The 25,000-nt window shown below is 46.4% G+C and overlaps 1 protein-coding gene across 1 annotated transcript in view; it reads right to left on the bottom strand.

Annotated features, from left to right (window-relative positions):
* The window catches only part of grik4 (glutamate receptor, ionotropic, kainate 4), a 327,283-nt gene that overhangs the window by 55,124 nt on the left and 247,159 nt on the right, over window positions 1-25,000 (bottom strand). Inside the window, exon 11 of the mRNA XM_063207522.1 lies at window positions 24,205-24,408. Within this exon, the coding sequence (XP_063063592.1) occupies window positions 24,205-24,408 (204 nt within the window). The remainder of the gene's footprint in view (window positions 1-24,204; window positions 24,409-25,000) is intronic.

Below are 25,000 nucleotides of genomic sequence, written 5' to 3'. Positions count from 1 at the left end.
GAAATTGACATTTTTGTATTGGGCAGTCCATTGAAATGCATTGCAAAATGTATTTTTATAGAGGTTTAAAAGTATGTTCTCAAAACATTTGAATGGCAAGAATTCACACATAGATGATAGGACTTCTTAACAGTCAATTCCAATATTAAAATGCAAAAAGTCAAAAATGGTGGATATACCTTTTTTGGAAAAAAAACTCTTCAATTGTACTGTGTGGGAAGGATCAGCATGGTCCCTATACTGTACTAGCCATGGTCAGGATCGGCAGGCTAACTTGTAAAAAACAAAACAAAAAAAACAATCTGCTGCTGCGAATGGTAGAATGGTCCGGAAATTGATGGCCTGGTCTACAATAGAGGCCCTGGAGAGAGGATAGATGCTTTGGGTCACCATGGCAGCCAAATGGGATACATGCCAGATTGGTTGCCTGGTGCTTGAGTGATGGAGAGTGATTGGATTGCCATGGCAGTCTGATGCAAGAGAAATGGGGCCTGGTCACTATCAGGCCTGTTGACAGGGGGCGCAAATGGGTCCATTGTCCTGGGCCCAGGGAGAGAGGGGGACAATATACAGTACAGGCAGAGAGAGTAGAGAGAGAGAGAGGTTCCATTGGCCCATTGTTTCCGGGTTCTATTATTGCAAGGGGTTTAGGGGGGGGGGGAATCCCCCTTTAGGCAGACCTAGGCAGACCTAAGGACTGTTCTATTCAATGCTAGAGTATTATGCCAAAAGAGGAGGGATCGTCTGCAATCGCCCAATTCAGAACAATATCTCTTCTAAGTGTGGAGTGCAAGATCTTCTTCTCCGTTCTGGCAAAAAGGATCACCTCCTACATGACGCAGAATCACTACATCAATACGTCTATCCAGAAAGGTGGTATCCCAGGCTTTTCAGGCTGCCTAGAACACACCTCAATGATCAGCCAGTTGATCCAGGAAGCGAAGAAGAAGAAAAGCGACCTGACAGTGGTGTGGCTAGACCTTGCTAACGCGTACGGGTCAATGCCTCACAATCTCATCCAGGAGGGGCTCAACCACTACTACATCCCAGCGTCAATACAAGACCTGATCTCTGGCTACCTCACCGGGTTCAGACTGAGATTTACATCTGCACTCTTCACTACCAACTGGCTAGACCTCCAGAAGGGAATTCCAACAGGATGTACCATCTCCCCCATCTTATTCATCATGGGAATGAACCTGTTGATATCCTCAGCCGAGGGCGTAACCCGGGGCCCAACGCTGGACTCTGGAATAGTCCAACCAGTGCTGAGAGCATTCATGGACGACATCACGGTAACAACCGTGACCCACGTCCAAGCAAGGTGGGTGCTGGAGACGCTGGGAAGTGTAGCCTCCTGGGCTGGGATGCTGTTTAAAGACAGAAAATCCAGGCTCATGGTCATCAAAAAGGGCAGAGTGACCAGCAAGTTCAGCCTTCAAGTCCAAGGTGAGCCCATCCCATCCATTGAAGGCAACCCAATAAAGTGCCTGGGGAAGTGGTTCAACGCATCACTGTCGGACGGAGCAAATGTTGCAGAGGCAGTAAGGCAGACTGAGGAATGGCTGAGGAAAATCGAGAAATCTCTTCTCCCGGGCAAATTCAAGACCTGGCTGTACCAGCATGGACTCTTGCCCAGGCTCCTCTGGCTCCTCACTGTCTATGACTTCCCCATGTCATCGGTCGAGGCCATTGAGAGGAAAACCAGCAAGCACTTACGGAGATGGCTTGGCATCCCCCCAAGTTTCTCCTCAGTGGGCCTCTACATCAGGTCTGGCCAACTGCAACTCCCCTTGTCATCGGTGGTCGAGGAGTTTAAAGTGGCAAAGTGCAGAGCCCTCCTTAGCCTGAGGGATTCCAGGGATGACCTGGTAAACCAAGCAGGCGTCACAACCAGGTCGGGGCGTAAGTGGGCTGCCAACACAGCTGTGGAGCAGGCAGTGAGCTCTCTACAGTTGCGAGACATAGTTGGCAACCAATGTGTCCACAGACAAGGCCTTGGCTCTGGCCACTTCCAAACATGGGGAAAGGCAGACTCAAAGACCAGACGGGGGATGGTGCAGGCAGAGGTGCGAAGCAGGGAAGAGGAGAAGCGTATGGCCAGGGCAGTCGAACAAGGCTCCCAGGGTGCCTGGACAAAATGGGATTTGCCCAGGCGCAAGATCACCTGGAGAGACCTGTGGCGTCTGGAGCCATACAGAATCTCCTTCCTCCTGAGGTCTGTCTACAACACCCTCCCTTCACCAGTGCATCTGCACTTGTGGGGGCTGAGAGAGGATCCACTCTGCAAGCTGTGCAAGCAGAAAGGGACGCTGGCGCACATACTGTCTGGGTGCAGAACAGCCCTAACCCAAGGTCGGTATAGGTGGCGCCATGATAAAGTTCTGCATTCCCTGGCTGACACCATCGAGCGTGAGAGAGTGAAGAAGAGACCAACCAGCACAGCCCCAGAGAGAACGATCACCTTCCTTAGGGAGGGATCTAAGCCGAGACTGACCACTGGGAGGACGAGGGCGAACATCCTTCACACCGCAAGCTCCTGGGAGATGAGGGTGGACCTTGGGAGGAAACTGCAATTTCCGGACGTGGTTCAAACAACCCTCCGCCCAGACATAGTGCTGTGGTCTGCTAAGGACCAGAAAATCATCTTGGTGGAGCTCACAGTGCCATGGGAGGAGGGTTGTGATGAGGCACATGAAAGGAAAGCCACAAAATACCAGCAGCTAGCCCAGGACTGCAGAGACAAGGGCTGGCAGACGTGGGTGTTCCCTGTCGAGGTCGGGTGTCGGGGATTTCCAGCAAGGTCAGCATGGCACTTCCTTTCAGCGATAGGCCTGGATGAGCGTAGCAAGAAGCTTGCAACACGGAGGATGGGGGAAGAGGCGGAACGAGCCTCTTGTTGGCTATGGAGCAGGAGAGAGGAGGAATGCTGGAAGCCAGGAGCAGATGGGCAGTGAGCTGGCCACTCACTGTTGGGCCCACCAACTTGAGGGTGTTATGGTTCAGGGCCGAAACACCCAGAGATAGTTGGACACCATCTGACGACATCTGCTCCTGGCCAAAGGCAACAGCTACCTAATAAGGTAGCTGAGGAAGGCACCACTAGGTGTATATAGCAAGTACGCCCCTTTAGGCAGACCGGAACCTGGTCATGTTAGGTGCCCATAGCAACCTATTACATTGGCATATCTCTATATACTTAAAGAATCTCTGGTACAGGTCCTCAGAACATTGTATGCATTCAGTGCGGGGGGCCTTTTAAATGGCTTGTTAGACAGGGAAACCGACAGGGGGAGACAAAGGGGTCAGTTGTCTCGGGTCCAGGAAGAGAGAGGGGCCCCAAAATTGGGTTCTCATTCAGGGCCGCTTACAGCTTTAGCTGGGCCCAGGACAAAGACATCAGGACAAAGACATCTGACTGGGCCCCAAATCCAATATATACAATGTAATGAGCATCCAATTCTGGGCCCCCTCTGTCCGTGGGCCCAGCACAAGTGACCCCTTTGTCGTTCCCCGCAACCCCCCCGAAGCCTTCCCTGCCTCATGACATTATACTGCCCTACAAAGCAAAAAGGCAGTAACTGCATTGCTGTTTGAAATGAGTTACTATGACTTTAATGCCATATACATCAAAGTCTAAAGTTAAATAAAATGATTGATCTTCAAAAAAATTGGTAATATAAAGTAACAAAACTGTCACGTGCCAATAATCTCCCAAAAACACTTCAACCAGATTGCAGTACCATTTTAAAGTCAACTGACTCAGTTTTGAGCTCTGCGCAGTTACTGCCCTTTTGCTTTGTAGGGCAGTATAGGTATTGGAGGGGGGGGGGGGGGCTTTCAGATTATTCTGTCCTGGGCCCAGTGAGAGAGGCAGAGACACTGCAGCAGAATGTAAGGGTTAAAAGATTAAGGGTCTAGCACTGCCACTTAGCCTTTAATCTAACTCAGTCTTCTTTAATTTATCACACGTCTAGCACAGAACAAGCTTAAACCCGACTGGAACAAAATCCAGATTCAGACAAAGGAGGAAGAAAGACAAGAGTGAAAGGAGGGGGTTAGGAGGGGAGGGGAGGTGGTGAAAAAAGACAGGATGGAGAGAGAGAGAGAGAGAGAGAGAGAGAGAGAGAGAGAGAGAGAGAGAGAGAGAGAGAGAGATGGAGAGAGATAAAGAGAGAGAGTGAAAGAAAGAAAGAGAGAGTGAGACACACACACACACACACACACACACACACACACACACACACACACACAGTGTCCATTATCATCCTAATGATGCCTCCACAGCTGATCGATACTTCTTGCTGCCCGAGGTTAGAAACCCGCCACAGCTTTATGTCAGGGATACTTTTCTTTCTTCAGCCCCGATCTCCTCCTCAGTGATAGATAAGCTTTCTCATGCTTAAGTAGCTGCTTAAACAGAGGCCACGGGACGGGCAAATTTTGGAAATAAAAACGATTTGTTGATTCTGCACGCCGCGCCGCGCTGCGCCGGGCTGGGCCGGGACGGGCCGCGCCTCCTTGGCGATCAGATAAATAAATCAGGTTAATGCATCTCGGCCCCTCTAGTCTGTATACGTGATGTTTGCGATTCAGGCGCTTCAGTGATCCAATGAAGTGTAATGCCATACGCTCAGGCTCAGCCTTATCACCTGCGTAGCCACAGGCATCCTAATGGCAGACAGGAGTGGAGCTATAGGAGGGGCACAGGCATCCTAATGGCAGACAGGAGTGGAGCTATAGGGGGGGGGGCACAGGCATCCTAATGGCAGACAGGAGTGGAGCTATAGGAGGGGCACAGGCATCCTAATAGCAGACAGGAGTGGAGCTATAAGGGGGGGGCACAGGCATCCTAATGGCAGACAGGAGTGGAGCTATAAGGGGGGGGGGCACAGGCATCCTCATGGCAGACAGGAGTGGAGCTATAGGGGGGGGCACAGGCATCCTAATGGCAGACAGGAGTGGAGCTATAGGGGGGGGGGGGGGGGTGGGGGGGGGGGCACAGGCATCCTAATAGCAGACAGGAGTGGAGCTATAAGGGGGGGGGGCACAGGCATCCTAATGGCAGACAGGAGTGGAGCTATAGGGGGGGCACAGGCATCCTAATGGCAGACAGGAGTGGAGCTATAGGGGGGGCACAGGCATCCTAATGGCAGACAGGAGTGGAGCTATGGGGGGGGGGGGGCACAGGCATCCTAATGGCAGACAGGAGTGGAGCTATGGGGGGGGGGGGGCACAGGCATCCTAATGGCAGACAGGAGTGGAGCTATAGGGGGGGGGGGGGGGGGCACAGGCATCCTAATGGCAGACAGGAGTGGAGCTATAGGGGGGGGGCACAGGCATCCTAATAGCAGACAGGAGTGGAGCTATAGGGGGGGGGCACAGGCATCCTAATGGCAGACAGGAGTGGAGCTAAAGGGGGGGGCACAGGCATCATAATGGCAGACAAGAGTGGAGCTAAAGGGGGGGGGCACAGGCATCCTAATGGCAGACAGGAGTGGAGCTATAGGGGGGGGGGGGGCACAGGCATCCTAATGGCAGACAGGAGTGGAGCTATAGGGGGGGGGCACAGGCATCCTAATAGCAGACAGGAGTGGAGCTATAAGGGGGGGGCACAGGCATCCTAATGGCAGACAGGAGTGGAGCTATGGGGGGGGGGCGGCACAGGCATCCTAATGGCAGACAGGAGTGGAGCTATAGGAGGGGCACAGGCATCCTAATAGCAGACAGGAGTGGAGCTATGGGGGGGGGGCGGCACAGGCATCCTAATGGCAGACGAGCTATAGGGGGGGCACAGGCATCCTAATAGCAGACAGGAGTGGAGCTATAGGGGGGGCACAGGCATCCTAATGGCAGGAGTGGAGCTATAGGGTGGGGGCAAGCAGGGCATTTGCTAGGGATGCACCAATACACATGTTTTCACTTCCGATCCGATCCCGATAGCTAAATTTGGATATCTGCCGATACCGATTCTACTCCGATCCAATACCAAAATCACATAATTGCATGGGTTTCAACTTGAGGTAATAGGCCCAAGCAGACTATTTGGTCAGAAAAGGGAGTCAGAAGAACAGGAAACCAATTAATAAGCAAAAAGTAACAAGTAAAAAAGTAACAATCCCATCCTGAAAACGAATATGACAAGTGTTATGATCTCAAATGAACATTGCACCTGACTCAATGTATGCATCAGAAAAATTCCGATATTTTGGGAAAATTCCGATCCGATCCGATGTTGATATCTGAACCCGATACCGATTCATACACCGATACCGATATCCCATCCCTAGCATTTGTCCCAGGGCCAAGGGTACTCCTGTATTGGTGGTGGGGGCCCTAATGCGACTTTGGCAGGGCGTATGGGGGACCATATCAGTGTCTTGTCTTGGGGCCCTGTGTGAAATTGTTCCGCCACAGATGGCAGATATCCAGCCAGAAAAAGCCTAAAGCCATGCCAGTCATGACACACAGGAGAGGAGGGGAGAGAGGCGACAGAGAGAGAGGCGGGGAGAGTGGCAGAGGCATAAACAAGATCTCTGTCTTGTGAATAAATCAAAACACTACATATGGATTTTTATGTTTCCCTGTCGGCCTGAAAACACCTTGAGCTATCCATAAACTAGGCCTGTTTAATAACTATATACCACCAGCCTTGACACCAAGAAGTGTGAGGGGATTGTATTGCAGAGACATTGAGTCATTTATTTGTGTCTTCAATTAATTATCTTTGTGTTTAAATCAAAATATGGATTTATACGTTTCTCTGACAGTCCGAAAACGCCTTGATCTACCCATGAACTATTATCTAACTCAGGAGTTCTCAACATTTTCCAACCTGGGGCCCACCTGAAATTTTAACAAATGTTCGGGGCCTGATCTGTGACCCGATAAACAATAAAACTCAAATGAATCAACGGCAACACACACAAAAATGTTATTTTGATTTTTAGAAAACGATTTCAAGGCCCATATGGAATACCTTCAGGGCCCACCAGTGGGCCCCGGCCCACAGCTTGAGAATCGCTGAAAACACTCTCTGACAGTTGTCTAATTATTCAATTATTAGCCTCTGTTGCATGTGAGGCTTTTCACACTAGGACTGTAGAAGCAATCTCCATTAGTGATACTTAAGCAATCTCCATTGGTGATACAAAGTGATACTGTCCCATTTTTGGAAATAAGCTTATTTTACACCTCCCCTAGAGTTAAATAGTAGGCTTTTACCATGAAAAGGTAAAAAACAAAATATGAGAGACAATGGGTCGAAACGCGTAGGCATGTAGCCAGTATTTAATAAAGGCTTTTTAAACTTTAGTAAGGAGTGCCTCAAATAGTGTTTTTTTTATCTTTTCATGGAAGTTTGGACGCCCAAGTTCTTTTTGATGAGCACCCTTTTTTACTAACTGGATACAGGACCCAGTGAAGCATTCCCTTTTCTCTTTTTTATAGGCTTTTACCGTTCTCCTGTACTTCCAACCGTTTTCTAGCTATGGCAGTGCAAATTTTACCTCCAAGCTAACAGTTAATATTGAGTCCTAAGAGACCGGTTAGCCGCGAGCTGGTATCATAGGACTCAATGTTAACTGCTAGCATGGGGGTAAAACTTGCACAGCCATACCCAGAAAACGGTTGAAAGTACAGGAGAACGGTAAAACCCTATTATTTAACTCTAGGGGAGGTGTAAAATAAGCTTATTTCCAAAAATGGGACAGTATCACTTTAAGCCTCATTGACACCTCAGCTCTTCGCGAGGGATGACAGGCTAAAGGTCAGATTAGACTTCAGCAACTGCGAGCGTGAAAAGTCGCGTGGGAGTGGCCACGAACCAATTTTGTATTCATGCATCTGCGAGCTCTGCGAGGTCCGAGGTCTCGTTGCCAGCCACATTTGAAATTGCGCGATTAGGCTACTTTCACTACATTGTAAGCACTGCGGTCATTATTAAGCAATGTTGCTTTCTATCCCGGTTAGCTAGGTATTTTCACACAAATTGCAAAGGCAATGCAGTGGTATCATTATTTGACATACCCAGTCTGTTTTCACGAGCAGAAAATGCAAGCATGTAAAGACAGTTGATTCTGCCGATGTGTGTTTACATTCGGTGGAGGAACGGTAGTAAAACCGCAGGCATTGTGCCACGAGTGTTCAACTGATGCATTGTTTGTTACTTAGCTTAGCTTCGTGTATTTACACACATTTATACAAGGCATTAATAAAGTTTTTAACAGAATACAGCTCTGCTCTCGCAAACTACTGGCATTGCGCTGCCACAAGAACAGAACAAGGAAGTAGCGAGACGACCAATCATAGTGCCTTTTTGTCTGCGTACTCCGCGTCCGTCCGACGGATAGTTAGAATTTTATCGAGGCGCTAGACGACGGGCGCAGAGCCTCTGAGAGGGGGGCGTGGACTCGCATAGACAGAAAACGGACGGACGCAGATTCTATGCGAGCGAAGCATAAATCTAGCTTAAGTGAAGAGCTCTTTTGGTTCCCGTCTCTTTACACTTCGTAGATGTATTTGGTAGCATCAACTGGCTGCGCTGCCCACAGTTTCTAGAGCAGGAAGTGCTAATGTGTGTCTGTGTGTGTGTGTGTGTGTGTGTGTGTGTGTGTGTGTGTGTGTGTGTGTGTGTGTGTGTGTGTGTGTGTGTGTGTGTGTGTGTGTGTGTGTGTGTGTGTGTGTGTGTGTGTGTGCATAGATATATTTGGTAGCGTCAGCTGAAGTGTTGCACCGATACCGATACCAGTATCAGTGGATCCGCACTACAATGGTGGTATCGGTATCGGTATCGGTATCGGTATCGGTGAGTACCAACAAACAGGGCACCGATACGGTACCATTTACAGATGCTTGTATGACACTTCAACAGCCTTGAAATTAGTTATTTCATAGAGGTATTTAAAAAGTACAAAAAGTTTTGCTGGATTCACTTTGTATCAGTCTTTTTCCTGTTAACACAAAGGTTGGCAGCAGCCTGACAAAGCCATGCAATGATTTTACATCCAAGTAGTATGCACTGCAGCCCTTCATATATATATATATATATATATATATACATATATACATTTCAAATAGGGTGGTATCGGTATGGTATCGGTATCGGCCGATACTGCATAGCCGGGTATCGGTATCGGGGCCAAAAAATGGTATCGGTGCAACACTAGTCAGCTGTGCTCTCCACAGTTTCTAGAACAGGAAGTGCTGATGGGCCCGTGTTATGTGTGTGTGTGTGTGTGTGTGTGTGTGTGTAGAACAGGAAGTGCTGATGGGCCCGTGTTTTGGATGGATGGATAAACATCAGGGCTAGTCGAGCGCCAAGGACACTTTGGCACGCACAATTGCTTACGTAAACAGACACACAGACAGACACAAAGGCAAAACACAGATGCAAACACGCACGCACGTGTGCACGCGCGCACACACACACACACACACACACACACACACACACACACACACACACACACACACACACACACACACACCTATCCTCCAGTGAGCTCACGCATGCACACACACACACACACACACACACACACACACACACACACACACACACACACACACACACACACACACACACACACACACACACACACACACAGACACAAACACACACACACACATGCACGCACGCACGCACACGCGCGCGCACACACACACACACACACACACACAGATACACAAAGGCAAAACACAAACGCAAACACACACAAACGCAAACACGCGCACACACAAACACACACGTGCACACACGCGCGCACACACACACACATGCACACACACACACGCACACACACACAAACGCAAACATGCGCGCGCGCACACACACACACACACACACACACACACACACACACACACACACACACACACACACACACACACACACACACACACACACACACACACACAGATACACAAAGGCAAAACACAGACGCAAATACACACAAACGCAAACATGCGCACACACACACACACACACACACACACAGATACACACACAGATACACACACACACACATGGAGTGCTAAAAAAAACAAAACAAGCCAAAGTGTCAACGATGTCCAATTAGTTTCCTGTTACTGTCTGTGGTCTGTGGTGGTTGCTGCCGATACACAGAACTGCTGCTGCTTCAGGAACCCTTTAAAGTCTCTAATTATTCTTATTCGTGGAGCATGCTGGGTAAAAAAAGTAGCTGTGAGAGGATCAGATCTTGAGCCTAAATCTGCAATCTGTGGCTCCCGCTGCACTGCATATCCAAGAATACTCTAATTTATCAGCGGATAGCGTTCTAAAACTTGTACGTACGTGTCTTATCATCAGGCCTCCTCGGCCCTTTAGGTTTTCCTGCTGATACAGCCGACGCTATCACCAGGACTGTAGTGAGGGAAACATAGGGCCCGGGCACTTTTGCCCTAAAGGGGGCCCTCATAATTATGGGCACAGAACTGACTAACCACATAAAAAAAAAAAAAATCTGGAAATAGGGGCCCACGAGGGTGCGCGGCCCACCGGGAAATGTCCGCTATGCCAGATAGCCAGTCCAGCCGGCGCCAGCCTATCGCAGATCCTCCTGGAAAGATAGCGGGTGTGAATAATGAAGAGAGGATGCCAGGCGCACAAGATAGCACATCAAAGTCTGTAATCTGATAAGCAGCGAGACCAGCAGCTGTGAAATAGTTTAATTTACATTTCTCATTAATGCGTTGGATTAAGCTGTTCCAGTCCAGAGTGTTGCTGCCGCCACTGTCGCTATCGCCGCCGTGTGACGCGCTAGCGGGCGTGTTTCCAGGCAAATCTTACTTACTGGATGCTGCTAACAGAGAACAAGTTGTCTTTCTTCCCTCTGAACAAGACTTTTGGGGCGACAAACACAATACACAAACGCCGCCAGCGCCTGAGTGTTTCTTGGCAACCATGTATGAATTCATAAACAATAAGACACAATGGCAAACAATGCAGATGCAAAATGCTAGCATCTTCTGTATCCTAGATACCACCATCTAAACGAGTGTTTCTCAACAGGGGCGGTACAGCCCCCCAGGGGCGTTGGAGAGCTCTAGGGGGGGCGTTGAGAAGGATACAGCTGAGAGGGGGCGGTGCTTAGTAGTTGCCATTGGGGGGCATTAGTCCATATATTTTTTTAATACTAAGTCGGCCGTTGTCAGTCTTATGATGACGTCAAAGGGGTGTTGGTAGGCTTGTGATGAGGCCAAGGGGGTGTTTCTTTAAAAAAAGTTTGAGAACCACTGCTCTCGACTGTCCTCAGCCTTGCGTCAGCAGCCTGGCAGGATGATAAACAGCCTCATCGTTTGCCAATTGACGTGATGCAATAGCAGCCTGCCTGTCAGTTTCCTAGAAAACTCCTCAGAGGAGAGGAAAAGAAAACACATTTGTACTGTATTGACGCCCTCCCTGTGAACAAACTTGGACTGATTTGCAAACCGAGCAAACAAGAGAAAAATGAAAAGGTCAATTTTGATTCGGCACAAGAGACTTTCGGAGGAGGAGGAGGAGGAGGAGGGGGAGGGGGAGGGGGAAAGGCAGCTAACGAAGGGACGAGTTGAAAGGAAAAAAAAAATAGTGTCTGTCTGGTCTGTCTCCCAAATGAAAATGTTACTGCCTGGGTTCTGTTTTGTAAACACTTGCTTGTTGAGTTATTGGCTTGGCTTGTTTTTCGTGTTTCATCATTTTCCCTCAAAAACTGAAACCCTTGGCAGACATTTCATGAGGCAAAAAGACCAACATGAGAATCACGCCAGCCAGAGTAAAAATGAAAAGAGCTTCAAGGACATATTGATTCACGAGGTGAATCCTAAATGAGAAGCAGTTTAACATTCAACACAACACCAGCACTTAGCACCTTGCTCAGATGATTGATTAATGAATAGGCTACATTTTCTAACACTGTTATGTATGGGCTGAACCAAAACACTCTTTCTATCAAATGTAAACAAACACAAAGAATAAAGACGCTCAGGTCCAGACAAATCATTAATGATGTATGAGCTTTATGATGTATGAGTATTGATTTCTGTTGAAAATATAGAAGCTGTGGTGGTATGCCCACGATTCAGTGTTTTTTTTTTGTTTTGTTTCTCCAAAGGTGCCTTGTCAAAGCTTTCGTTTTTTGTCATTGTTTTTAACTAGGCAATAGGGTTACTCAAAAGACTGAGTTCAACAGTCATGTTTGAACATAAACCCACGCAACCATGTGCGTCTTTTCTTAAATGCATTACATTGCACGACCTTGGGTTACTTGAAAGGCGCTATATAAAACCAGGGGACCATTCCATCAATGGCGGTAACCCCAAATCCGAGCTCACGTATGTAAATTACGCTATTTTTAGACAGAGATCCGTTCCATCAGCCTTGCTAACCTGAAACTCAGCTGAGTTGCCACAGTAATTTATGCTCCAACTCTAACCTGGTAGCTCCCAGGTTAAACACCAGGTTAAATGAATCAGTGTTGCAAAAAAAAGAACCTGTAGGAAACAATGTCACAGTGGGCACGTTCCGCTTAATTCCCGCCATCATTTTACGAGATCAAAGCGAACCAGTCACTCGATTTTAATAGTCTATGATGTGATAATGCCAGTAAAAACTACAATAGTTACCATTGTCTTTCATTTCGGGGGATTTCTGATAATTAGCACATTTTTAAAAACTTTTATAGTGTTGATTTACTACTATGATGGTGAACAATTCCTTCTACATGGCTGAAGACGTGAGTGGCCCAGTGGACAGGTGCGCTGCTTAATATGTCGCTCCGGGTTCAAGTCTTGTATGGCAACAGGTTATGGAAACTTCAAAACATTGGCTATTTTTGCCTATTCTCTCCTTTGATGTCGCTTTGTGGCTGCCTTCATTTGCTATCAAGCAATAGGCCTACAGTTAAATGTAGGCCTAGACCTTAACATTTTACAGCATAGGCAATAAAAAAACGTCTTCACAACCACCTTGCAGACGCCGACGCTTGAGTTTGCATTGCAATGATTCAATAAATGATCTCTGCCTAACGTTTTAGCTTTATTTAATCCGAAAACAAATTCTTCTGAAAGATAAAATTAAAACACCTTATAGATGATACAAGCATTTTATTTTTACACATTGAAATGGTGGCATTCGAGGTTTGGACGAGACTCTCCCTTTGATGATTGAGTTATGATCTGTCATTGCGCACGGTGGGGATTGAACGCGGGCCTCTCAATTGGAATGCGGTTACGTTACCGCTCACCTACAAATGCTCGCATCATATGACTGATAAAGACTTGATTTGACAAGGCATGCCCCAGTCTACAACATGATCGCATTTTCGACAATCGTTGATATGGACTTCCCCTGTACACCGTGCACGAGCGCAACGCCAGCTCTGATGAGCGCGGCTGAAGTGAAACTAGCTAAGGCGCAGCTGATCTTCAGTGGTGGAACGGTGTCAGATGCCGCCGTTAATTGAAACTCGGCTTTTGCGCGTGAGTGCCGCTGAATTCAGCGCCGATGATGGAATGGTCCCCAAGTTATTATTATTGTCATTATTATTATTATTATTATTATTATTATGGCGTAACAGCAACAAACCAAGTCCAGAAGTTCAATCACCTGTCATTTGTATGATACAATGATGTAGTTTGCTGTTGAGTGTTCCGAATACAGACTGGCTGAGAAACGTTCCGTACATAATGGACACGTGATGTGTGAAAGAGCGGTGTTACTTTTGAAGATGACAACAGCCTTTATATTGGGTGATTTAGTCTACAGTTTGAGGCAGAGGTTTAGAAGTTAGATGGCGCAGTTTACACCCTGTCTGTTTTTTACCCCGCTGTGAATTTGAGAGCTCACAACAGCTGAACAACTGTGGTAAATGACAGTTCATAATGCTACGAATGGAATATGTTTTATTAGGAGTGAATTACTGCCACAATTTACTTACAGTTACTGCTTAAACCATGTTGATAATCGTGGTTTCCTAGTTGGGGGAGTTTGTTTAATTCTTGACAATTGACTGTGCCTGAATAAAAACGACTTACTTTCAGGGACTACTATAGATCAGACAGTGTTCAGGGTTTGTTTTTACTACCCACCCCTAACCCATTGTGTGCACAATTGCTCAGGGGTCGGTTTCTCGATTCTTGTCGTTGCTAACCGTCATAAGACCGTCTTAAGACCATCTTATCGTTCCCTTGGATTTAGTGCTGAGCGTCGCTGTCGAGAGAGAGTTGAGTCGCTTGTACGAAGGACTTTGCTAACGACGATAGCAAACACGCTTTCTAGAAACGGACCTCAGGCTGGTAGTGACTGTGAGTGCGTTTTAATATGTGACCTTGCCTCCTCCACTTGTGCTTGTCTCCTCGTCCCGCCTCCTGGCCCCTCCTCCGTGGAGAAAACGATACAGTTTCCCAGCTGTCAGCCTAGCCACAACAACTTTTGAGGGACTGTTTTTCATTCACCATCCCAATTGCAAATGAGAAAAAGACTCTACAATTGAGCTTTTGCAAGATATTGAAATATAATGCTGTTGTCAGTGATGTCATCATGACGAGAAGCAAGTGGAGGAGGCAAGGTCGCATATTGCAACGCACTCTGTGATATTGCTGCTGGTGCTTTTGTTCCTGCAGCCTGTGTTGAGGCATGCTGCTCTCTTTGCTTGTGTGCTCTCCTTACCTCCACAAACCGCCCCTGAGGGAGGACTGACAGACACACATGTGTGTACAATACGATTCAGACTTCAGGCTACTGCTGCTGGTGGTAACACTGGGAGATGGGAGACTGGTGCTTCAGTGTGTTGTTCCCTTGGGTCTGTGAAGTGTTGTCTGTGAAGCTTGTGCGCTCGCTGTAACTGCCTCCAGACACTTTCTTTCCCAGAGGTACTATGCTGGCAGGGCCAGATCAACATGTCCAGGGGCCCCTAGGCTAAAAGGTTGCTGTGGGGCCCCCAGAGGACAAATTTAGCTACACATTTACATAGACAGTGTCACAATTATGATAGGAATTAAGGATAACGTGTCTACCAACTGTACTGCACATGACAGATGCATTTTTCAATTGTGCATATTTTCACAATTCTGTAATTTTAAATGTAATTTAATTTAATTAAATTTATTTTAATTTTAAAATATACTTTTGGCCAATGAGTGCCCCCCTAGACTGCAGCCATATCTAGTCTGTGGGGGCCCCTGGCAGGTGGGGGGCCCCCTAGACTGCAGCCATATCTAGCCTGTGCAATGTGTGCATTAATCCGGCTCTGCCCAGAGGTGCTGGAGGTGTCTGGAGCTGGACGGAGGCTACCTTGGGGATGCTACTGAGGGGTTTCTGGGTTTTTTCTCCACTACTGACTGACTAACCTGCCTCTAGTCTCAGGCAAAATCAACTACTACTGTACACATAAACCCACACTATCCCACTGTGTGTACAGTGATTCAGATCCAGATTCCGTGGTGGGTTGAGAGGTTTGAATAAAACCTTCACTATATACTTTTATAACCTTTCCATTCCTAGTAAGCAACAATATTCCCATCAATATGTAATAAATGCATGGTGCTGTGGTAGCCCCTTAATGCATGCCGTACCTCCTGTGGCACGCTGTAATAGACATTGAAAGTTAACTACTATAGCACTACACTACTATGACAGTGCACGGGGCCTTTAGTAATACATTAGGACTTGGTCATTGCCATTCTGGTAACAGCTAATTTATAATACCGTGTCTTAGGAGGTTAAATGGTGGTTATGTGTTCCTGCAGTGGGCTCCCCTGACCTCCACAGACAGTCCCCCGAGGACGTGTAGCAGCCTGGAACTGAAGAGTATTAGAGCTCTTGGTTATGGCTCTTGGTTATGGCTAGCCGCCCAATTGGGCTACTTGGGATGGCCGTCTGCAGGTAAAAACAGGAAAAATTGGCCATTTGGCGGGGTTTTTTTTGCTGCAGTTTTGTGCACATAAAAATCAATGCAATTTGTTGAAATTGGGCAGAATTTAGAGCTTTTTTTTGGCGGTTTTTGAGAACCTTTTGGGCGGGATTTGAGCAAACACATCTGGCAACACTGACTGCCACTGAGATCAGCTGTCTGAAGGCATATTTTTGACCTTCCTTGCTCCGTCTCACTAGCCTGGCAAGCCTGACTAAATCTGAGATTAAATGTGAATATTTAGTCTGGCCCTGATCAATGAGACATTGGAAGATTGTTGATGGGAACAACCCTTTGTTTTTCAAACTGTGTCTGTGCCTACTGGCCAATGTTTTGTCGCCACTCCCTCAAAACCCCCCGACCGCTTTGCATCCAAAGATTCAAAACAAATCAGAACAAATCTCCTGCGTCTGCCAGTTTCAGGGCATGGGGCATCGTCTGAGGCTAGACCCACTCGTAGGCAAAAATAATTTTGGCCGCTGATGGGTGGGGCTAGTTTACTAGGCTACTGTCTTAAAACAACCACGCTGTCCAGCTCCTCGTAAACCTCATAAAACATATTTTTTATATTTTATGCTGAGAGTGTGGCTGGTGCTGATGCTGAGAGAGTGTTGGCGCCTCTCTGCCTATGGGTTTTCAGTACCTCCACACAGACGGTCCCTGTAGAATTGGAGCAGTGTGGATCTCAAGAGAACTTCACGTCTCCTGATGAGACCATTGAGATCAGGTAGTCTGCAGGATTTTTTTTTTATGTACTACTGACTCCTTTGATTATTCAACTCTACACAAGTGACTACAATATAATATACACAACCACACAACGCCATGTCTCGTCCCCTAAACCCCTGGCGTGTACAGTAAGTTACTCAGACGAGGCAAACGTTATTTGTTCCTGCAGATTCTGGAGAGTTCCTCTCTGCTTGTAGACCCTTCATATGTAACATGTAGTAAGGTTGTACCTCAAAAGACGGCCTCTGTGGATTTGGCTAGCTCATTGATGCACGTATACTACACTAACTTGAAGCCCTAATATTCTAGTCATGGGTAAGCGATTAGGGCGTCAGACTTGTAGCCCAAAGGTTGCCGGTTTGACTCCCAATCCGCCAGGTTGGTAGGGGGAGTAATTAACCAGTGCTCTCCCCCATCCTCCTCCAAGACTGAGGTACCCGGAGCATGGTAGGCTACCGTCCCGCTGCACTGCTCCCTTTCGGGCGCCTTTGGGGGCTGCCTCCTTGCACAGGTGAGGCATAAATGCAATTTCGTTGTGTGCAGTCTTCACTTAGCTGCTTGTATTGTATTTCACTGTATTTTATGTTTCTTCACCTGCCCAGGGACTGCAGATGGAAATTAGCTTGTAAGCTACAGTATAATCTGGTGCTGGTCATCTCTTTACTTCTAGTAACTAATGTAATTTGCACATGGTACCTGCTAAATAAACCAAATAAACTAAACTAAACTAGACTTGTGTGCTCTGTGTCACAATGACAATGGGAGTTGGACTTTCCCAGTTGGGCTTTCACTTTCACTATTTCAAGGGGTCTTTCTCAAATGCAAGGCCAGTGTCCTTCCAAGTGTATCAGCCTAATTAGTCACACCCAGTGATTGGATACTTTTTGGTGAACTCTACAGAATATCCAATCACTGGGTGTGACTAATAAAGGGTATCCAATCACTGGGCGTGACTAATTAGGCTGATACACTTGGAAGGACACTGGCCTAGCATTTGAGAAAGACCCAAAGTGAAGCAGGCAACCCACTACTGTCCACACAGCCATAAAGAAGGCAGAAAGAGGAAGGCAATGTGATGTCTTTGAAGTGATCAAAACATTTCAAAATGATCAGGCCTAAGGTCTATTGTTGTACGTAAATGCTAAATATAGCCTCGTCTCCCACGCCTGTGTTTTGTAGTGAGCCAGCACCACGCTTGAAATTCTTCAGCTTTGCGCACTGCAGGAGTTTATACGTACACCTGACTTCCCATCCTCTGCTTGAATGACGAATGACGAATGACGAACACGCACGCACGCAGGTACGCAGGCACGCAAGCACGCACACACACACACACACACACACACACACACACACACACACACACACACACACACACACACACACACACACACACACACACACACACACACACACACACACACACACACACACACACACACACACACACACACACACAAACAAAAACAGCCACGCACAGCTGTCTCTTCCCCATACCCTCCAAGGAGATGAGAGATGACAACAGCAAAAAAATGCTGAAAAGTGATACCTTGTAAAATATTCATGCAAAGCAAGTCTCATTGTATATTGATAATGATTACTGGGCCGTCTTGGGAGGTTTTTAAAGTGGAGGAGTAGAATACACAGCGGGGGGAATCAAAGCTTAAATAATTCACAAAGAATAAGGCGCTTCCTCTCCTCTCCTCTCCTCTTCCTCTCCTCTTCCTCTCCTCTCTTCCGCCTTCCTCCCACTGCGTCTGGGTCTATCTCCACTCAATCACCCGGCCACCCGCCTCCACCTCCACTCCTTCTCCTCCTTCAATCCCACAGCACCCCAAAAAATGAGAGAAGAAGTGTGAAAGAAAAGATATATAAAAAAATCAAAGTCTGAGTGTGTGTGATGAATAAAAGATGTACTTTGATGCCCCAGCACACAGCTGCCAATCTCCCAGAGGACGCATTTCCATGATGCCACGGAGAGAGAGAGAGAGAGAGAGAGAGGGGACCAGTGAGAGAGAGAGAGAGAGAGAGAGAGAGAGAGAGAGAGAGAGAGAGAGAGAGAAGGTGTCAAAAGAGCACTGGAGCATCGAGGGAGTACTGAGGTGTTAAAGGATCTCAAGAGACACCCAGGGCCCAGGGCCCTTGACACGCAGGCACCCAGAGAGAGAGAGAGAGAGAGAGAGAGAGAGAGAGAGAGAGAGAGAGAGAGAGAGAGAGAGAGAGAGCACAATATTGGTACAAGAGAGAGAGAGACCCAGGGCCCTTGACACCCAGGCATCCAGAAAGTAAAAAAAACCCCTCAAATGTTTCAAAATGTCTCTAAATACTTCAGATTGAGAAGAGGACAACTAAGATAGATAGATACATATAGATAAAGAGAGAGAGGGAGCGAGAGAGAGAGAGAGAGAGAGAGAGAGAGAGAGAGAGAGAGAGAGAGAGAGAGAGAGAGAGAGAGAGAGAGACAGACAGACAGACAGACAGACAGACAGACAGAAACCGCAAGACAGAGAAACGGAAAGACAATTTTCCACACGCAATCGTCCTTGTGTAAAATACATAGAAAAATTAAAGATGAGACGCTACTTTTGCGTTTTCCGTTTCGATCGTCCCCAATCTATAGACGCAGCCTAAATATGTGCCCTCAGGGATCCCCAACTGCAGACACTGAGGAATCAAAGCATGAAACGATGGCCAGGGCACTGAGGAAGCCAGGCACTGAAGTAGACAGCTAGGGAAAAGGGAATTTGGGGTCTTTGAACTCTGAACTGTGAAATGCTGTGAAATGTGAAAGCTCTCATGCATATCGTATCTGAGAGAAAACCACAGGCAATGGAGAGAGAGAGAGAGAGAGAGAGAGAGAGAGAGAGAGAGAGAGAGAGAGAGAGAGAGAGAGAGAGAGAGAAAGAGAAATGGAGAGAGAGAGAGAGAGAGAGAGAGAGAGAGAGAGAGAGAGAGAGAAAGAGAAATGGAGAGAGAGAGAGAGAGAGAGAGAGAGAGAGAGAGAGAGAGAGAGAGAGAGAGAGAGAGAGAGAGAGAGAGAGAGAGAGAGAGAACGAGAGAGCACATGGGAGGGAGAGAGAGAAATGGAGAGAGAGAGAGAACGAGAGAGCACAGGGATGAGAGAGAGAGAGAGAGAGAGAGAGAGAGAGAGAGAGAGAGAGAGAGAGAGAGAGAGAGAGAGATGAAACTAAGACATGTACAGTATCCAATCAGCCAGAAGCTCGAGCAGATATGCCGTCAGACAGACAGAGAGACAGACAGACAGACGGACAGACAGACAGACAGACAGACAGACAGACAGACAGACAGACAGACAGACAGACAGACAGACAGACAGACAGACAGACAGACAGACAGACAGACAGACAGCAAGTCAGCAAGAATTTTTGTATCACATGGTTTCTCTCGGTTCTGGAGGACACTGTGAAGGTCAGGAGAGGAGAGTGCACTTAGAGGGAACAAATTGAGACAATAATAGGAGCGGGCACCACACTACACCACACTACACTGCACTACACCACCAGCCTACTTGCTTCATTTCTTTAATAGTCCTGCATGCCCTCCATTAGCCTGCAGCATTAAGACAGAGAACTTTTTAACAGCACACTGCGGCGTTACCCTCCAACTTGGACGCCTAACTTAGAAAAAAAACCATGACAGGAGGAGAACACTTGCAAGGCAAAATGAAGGGGGAACAGAGCGGAAGTTCTCTTTAAAAAGAAATTGAATAAAATATTGTACGGCTGCTCAATGCAGATACTCTGACAGTTTAAAATAAAAATTATGAAAAAGTTCCTCAGCAAGTCCTTTCTTTCCACCTCGGCTCTCCTGGGTGGAACTGCGGCTCAGCACAGGTGTGTGTGTGTGCGTGCACGCGCGCGCGCGCGTGTGTGTGTGTGTGTGTGTGTGTGTGTGTGTGTGTGTGTGCATGTGCATATGCATGTGCATGTGCATATGCATGTGTACGTGTGTGTGCGTGTGTGTGTGTTTGTGTCTGTCTGTGTGTGTGTGTGTGTGTGTGTGAGTCCTGACCGTTTGAAGCGTGACCAACATAAACGGCTGGCAAGTTTAATATATTCTTATTAAAGACATGAAGGGTATAATGGTCAGTGGGAATTGAGAACATCAGAGTGTGAGCGGTTATATTACAGTGACCTTTTGTACGACAGGCTACCATTACTTAAAGGGACACTGTGCAGGAAATGGTCAAAAAAGGTACTGTACTGCAACTATGCTGCTCATTGAAACTGGGCTGCCTATTGCCAAATTGGATCTTTACATGAAAGTTTACTAAGTAATAAACAAATATTTTCTAGTTTAGTCCAAATACAGTCATTTTTTCATTTATAAATGGCTATTTTTGGAAATTCAAAATGGCGGACCATGGAGAAGATCCCCCTTTTCATGTATGAAAAGTGCACTTTTTTCAGTCATAATGACTACTTAGAATTGGATGGTGGTGGTAAGTATTCATGAAAAAGTTAACCTGAGTGAATGGGTAGCATGGATTCTGGAAATAAACAACTAAAAATCTCACACAGTGTCCCTTTAACCCTGTGAAACCTGAACCATGAAAGCAATGAGAGAAAATTCTAATTTTTTGGAATTTGCTTCAATATTGGTCCCTTATAAGAAATGTAAAAAAAAATTCAAAATTTTGTTAAGGTCGCTGAGATATTTAATGCATCATATATGATGCATCAGGCTTTTAATGAATGAAAATTCCAATTTCATGACCATTGAAAAATGACTTTTAATGCATTTACAACTTTTTTTTTAATTTAAAAAAGTTGTCAGACAATTTAATTTGAGGATTATCTTTAAATATTTAGTGAGATCCTGCCATTTTGTAAAGCCTATCCTTGTTTTAGCAGGACCATATTTTACATTTCCCACAGCCTGGTTGGGTAATTTTTTTAAATCTATGTAAAAACATAGCTGATCGAATGCTCAACAACCTATTTATGAGTGTAATATAGATCATTATTCATTTTTGATGTGTAATTTGAATATATGGGTCCATTACTACAATTGGACCATTTCTCCATTCACTTCAATGCATTTTTTACGAGATCATAATTTCAACATTTTGCATTGCATTTTCAAAATTGCAAGTAAAACCTGTTTCTTAAGGCAATATCTTTGTCTTGAAGTAAAACAACTTGTGTGTTTTGTTAAACGATCGTCGTGGTATGCTTTGTAAGTTTCCCTATGGAGCAAATGCATTGATGGCTGACTTCCTGCCACCGCCGGATGGTGCTTATATGTCTCATCAGTTTTAGCACGATCTCTCTGCAACACGGTGTAAAAATATAAACTCTTCCTTGCTTAATTGCACAAAGCAAGTGTTCAAATTAAAGGATGTAGAGTTATATTTCGGAAATTTGTACACAAACCTTATGCAATTTGACGAAATCTCAGCGTCGGTCAGGGAAACCGCTTATACCCCATTTTCCTGTTTTTCGCCGAGCTGTGGTCAACTTGTTGTCGACCGCTGCTCTCTTGTGGCGGTTTCCGTGTACTGCAGGACGTTTGGAAATGACACGCAGGATGTTTTTCAGATCGATTTTTTTGTGTGTCAGCGTGGAGAGGGCTTTGAATTTGATGAGACATATATGATGCATCCGGCGCGATAGGGTTAAAGGTGCACTGTGTGGGATGTAGCCACCACAGTAGGCACTGCAACTACCCTGCTCATTGAAACTGGGCTGCCTATTGCCAAATATGATCTTTTCATGAATATTTACTGAGTAATAAACCTATATTTACTAGTATGACCAAAGTATACTTTCGCAGCTACAAATGGCCATTTCTTGGAGTTCAAATGTATATGAAGTGCAATTTATGAATAATGAATACTTGGTGGTGGTAAGTATTTGTTAAAAAAAGTGACACTTATGATTTGGCAGCATGAATTCTGGAAATGAACTACTAAAAATATTACACAGTGCACCTTAAAGCAGAACCCTCCCACACCTGGGATAAGGAAGAAAGGGAACCGCCGGGCAGAGCTCAGACACTTCTGGAACACTGGCAAGGTGGTAAGAGTATGGGTGCGTTCCAATATGCGACCTTGTCTCCTCCACTTCTGCTTGTGGCCTCGTACCAGGAAGTAATATGTCATGATGACATCACTGACAACAGCATTATATTTCCATATCTCACAACAGCTCAATTGTAAAGTAATTTTCTCATTTTCAAACAGGATGGTAAATGAAGAATAGTCCCCCAAAAATTGTTTTGGCTAGGCTGACAGCGGGGAAACTTAATTGTTTTCTCCATGGAGGCCGGGGCATCAGCAAAACGTGAGGCCACAAGCACAAGTGGAGGAAGCAAGGTCGCCTATTGGAATGCACTCCCTGTGTATGTGTTTTACAGTAAGAGTGTAGTGGAAAGTGCGCACGTCCAGCAAAAAAACATCAGCAGGTGCCAAATAAAAAAATTGTCACATGTAGGAGCGGGAAAGGATCTACACACTTCATGCATGCCTGAAGAAGATCTATGATCGAAACGTTGCTCCTAATAAATTAAGTCTTTTGCAAGCAGTGTGCAGATCCTTTCCCTGTCCTACATGTGTTTTACAGGAAGACATTGAGCTTTTGGCCCTGACGTGGCTCAAGCAGTAGGGCACTGCACTGCTACACGGTAACCTGGGAACTCCCATACTGCCTTTAGTAGGGCTGGGTTCAAAAGATCGAATCGCGATCCAATATCGATTCACGTTCGAAAAGGGCAATATCGATTCACAACTTTGTGGATCGATCTTTTGCCGATCATTATAGGTGCTATTTTCTCAACCACATCCTGTAGCGCTCTTCCACAGTTTACCACTTACTTCTCACATACCAAGGTATTTCATGTGTGTGTGGCCATCAAAGGCTGACATATTTAGGTTATTATAACCGGTCTTAGAATTCTAGGCAAAATGGGTTAAAGTGACAGCCCAGCATTACAAAAGATTGATATCGAATCGAATCGAATCAGATCGTGGATCGAATCGGATCGTAGCCTCCTGGATCGGAATCGAATCGATCTAGGAAACTTGGATCGATTCCCAGCCCTAGCCTTTAGTCCTACACAATCGTTTCGATCTGAAAGACAGTCTCACTTGCGATTAGGTCTGGTGTTAACCAGGCAAGCTACACTGGGGACCCGGGTTCGATTCCGGCCCATGTCCTTTGACGACACCCCACCCCCACCCACCACCACCACCACTTGCTTCCGGTCTGACCTCCACTCTCCTGTCACAAATAAAGGCTAAAAAAAGCCTAAAAAATAAAATACGGCATTTTGCTCTCATTAGTATAGAACCACGAACATAGTGTGTGTGTGTGTGTGTGTGTGTACGTATGTCTCCACTCACCCTGGTCATGAGTTCTCCCATCTTCCCCGTCCAGGTGTGTGTGTGTGTCTGTGTGGTGTGTGTGTGTGTCTGTGTGTCTGTGTGTGTGTGTGTGTGTGTGTGTGTGTGTGTGTGTGTGTGTGTGTGTGTGTGTGTGTGTGTGTGTGTGTGTGTGTGTGTGTGTGTGTGTGTATGTGTGTGTGTGTGTGTGTGTCCTCTTACCCGGGTCATCAGTTCGCCCACCATCCCCGTCCAGGTGCCGTTGGCTCCCGACACCCCGTACACTCCATCCCCCACCAAGTTGATGCGGTACTTGAACTTCAAGATGTCCGCCAGCTCGCACAGCATGTCCACGCAGAAGCCCTCGTAGCGGTCGTTGCCCTCCAGCTCCTGGTGGTTCGGCCGCAGCATCACGTACGGGTTTTCCTGTTGAGACACCATGCAACTCATCATCATCAGTGTTGCCAGATTGTGCTGTTTCCCCGCCCAATTGGGCTGCATAGAATTAGCCTGGGAGTACCCATGCTGCCTTGCGCATTCTTTTCGAATTGCTGGACTTGTGATTGAGTATGGCGTTTGCCGCCAGACAAGCATAGAATGGCCGTGTGCGGGTAAAAAATGGCATTTTAGTAGAAAAACCCGCCCAATTTTTTGCCATTTAAATCAATAGAATTGGGCAGGATTTTGTGCTTCTAGGCGCGTTTTGAGCATTTTTGGGCTGGAAATCATCAGCCTCATCTGGCAACCCTGCTCATTATCAGCATCAGATACGGGTTTTCCTATTGAGACGGATCAGGAAGCGCGTTCAACACCTTGTCGTCTAATATTTTACACTGGGTGAATGAATGAACTCAATTCTCAAAGATAAGTAAATAAAGATAAAGCATTCTTCAGATTTCTTTTTTCTTTTTTAATCGCCTCACATCACAGACGTTTTGGGCTTACACCCTTCTTCAGTGTGAAATGGCGATTTCTTTTGAGATTAGCCTGAGGAAATTAAAAAAAAAAAAAGAAATCT

This window comes from Engraulis encrasicolus, chromosome 9 (genome assembly GCF_034702125.1).
Source record: "Engraulis encrasicolus isolate BLACKSEA-1 chromosome 9, IST_EnEncr_1.0, whole genome shotgun sequence".
Classification (NCBI taxonomy): domain Eukaryota; kingdom Metazoa; phylum Chordata; class Actinopteri; order Clupeiformes; family Engraulidae; genus Engraulis; species Engraulis encrasicolus.
Note: the sequence above shows the minus strand (reverse complement) of the source record. Positions and strands in the feature narration are given on the sequence as shown.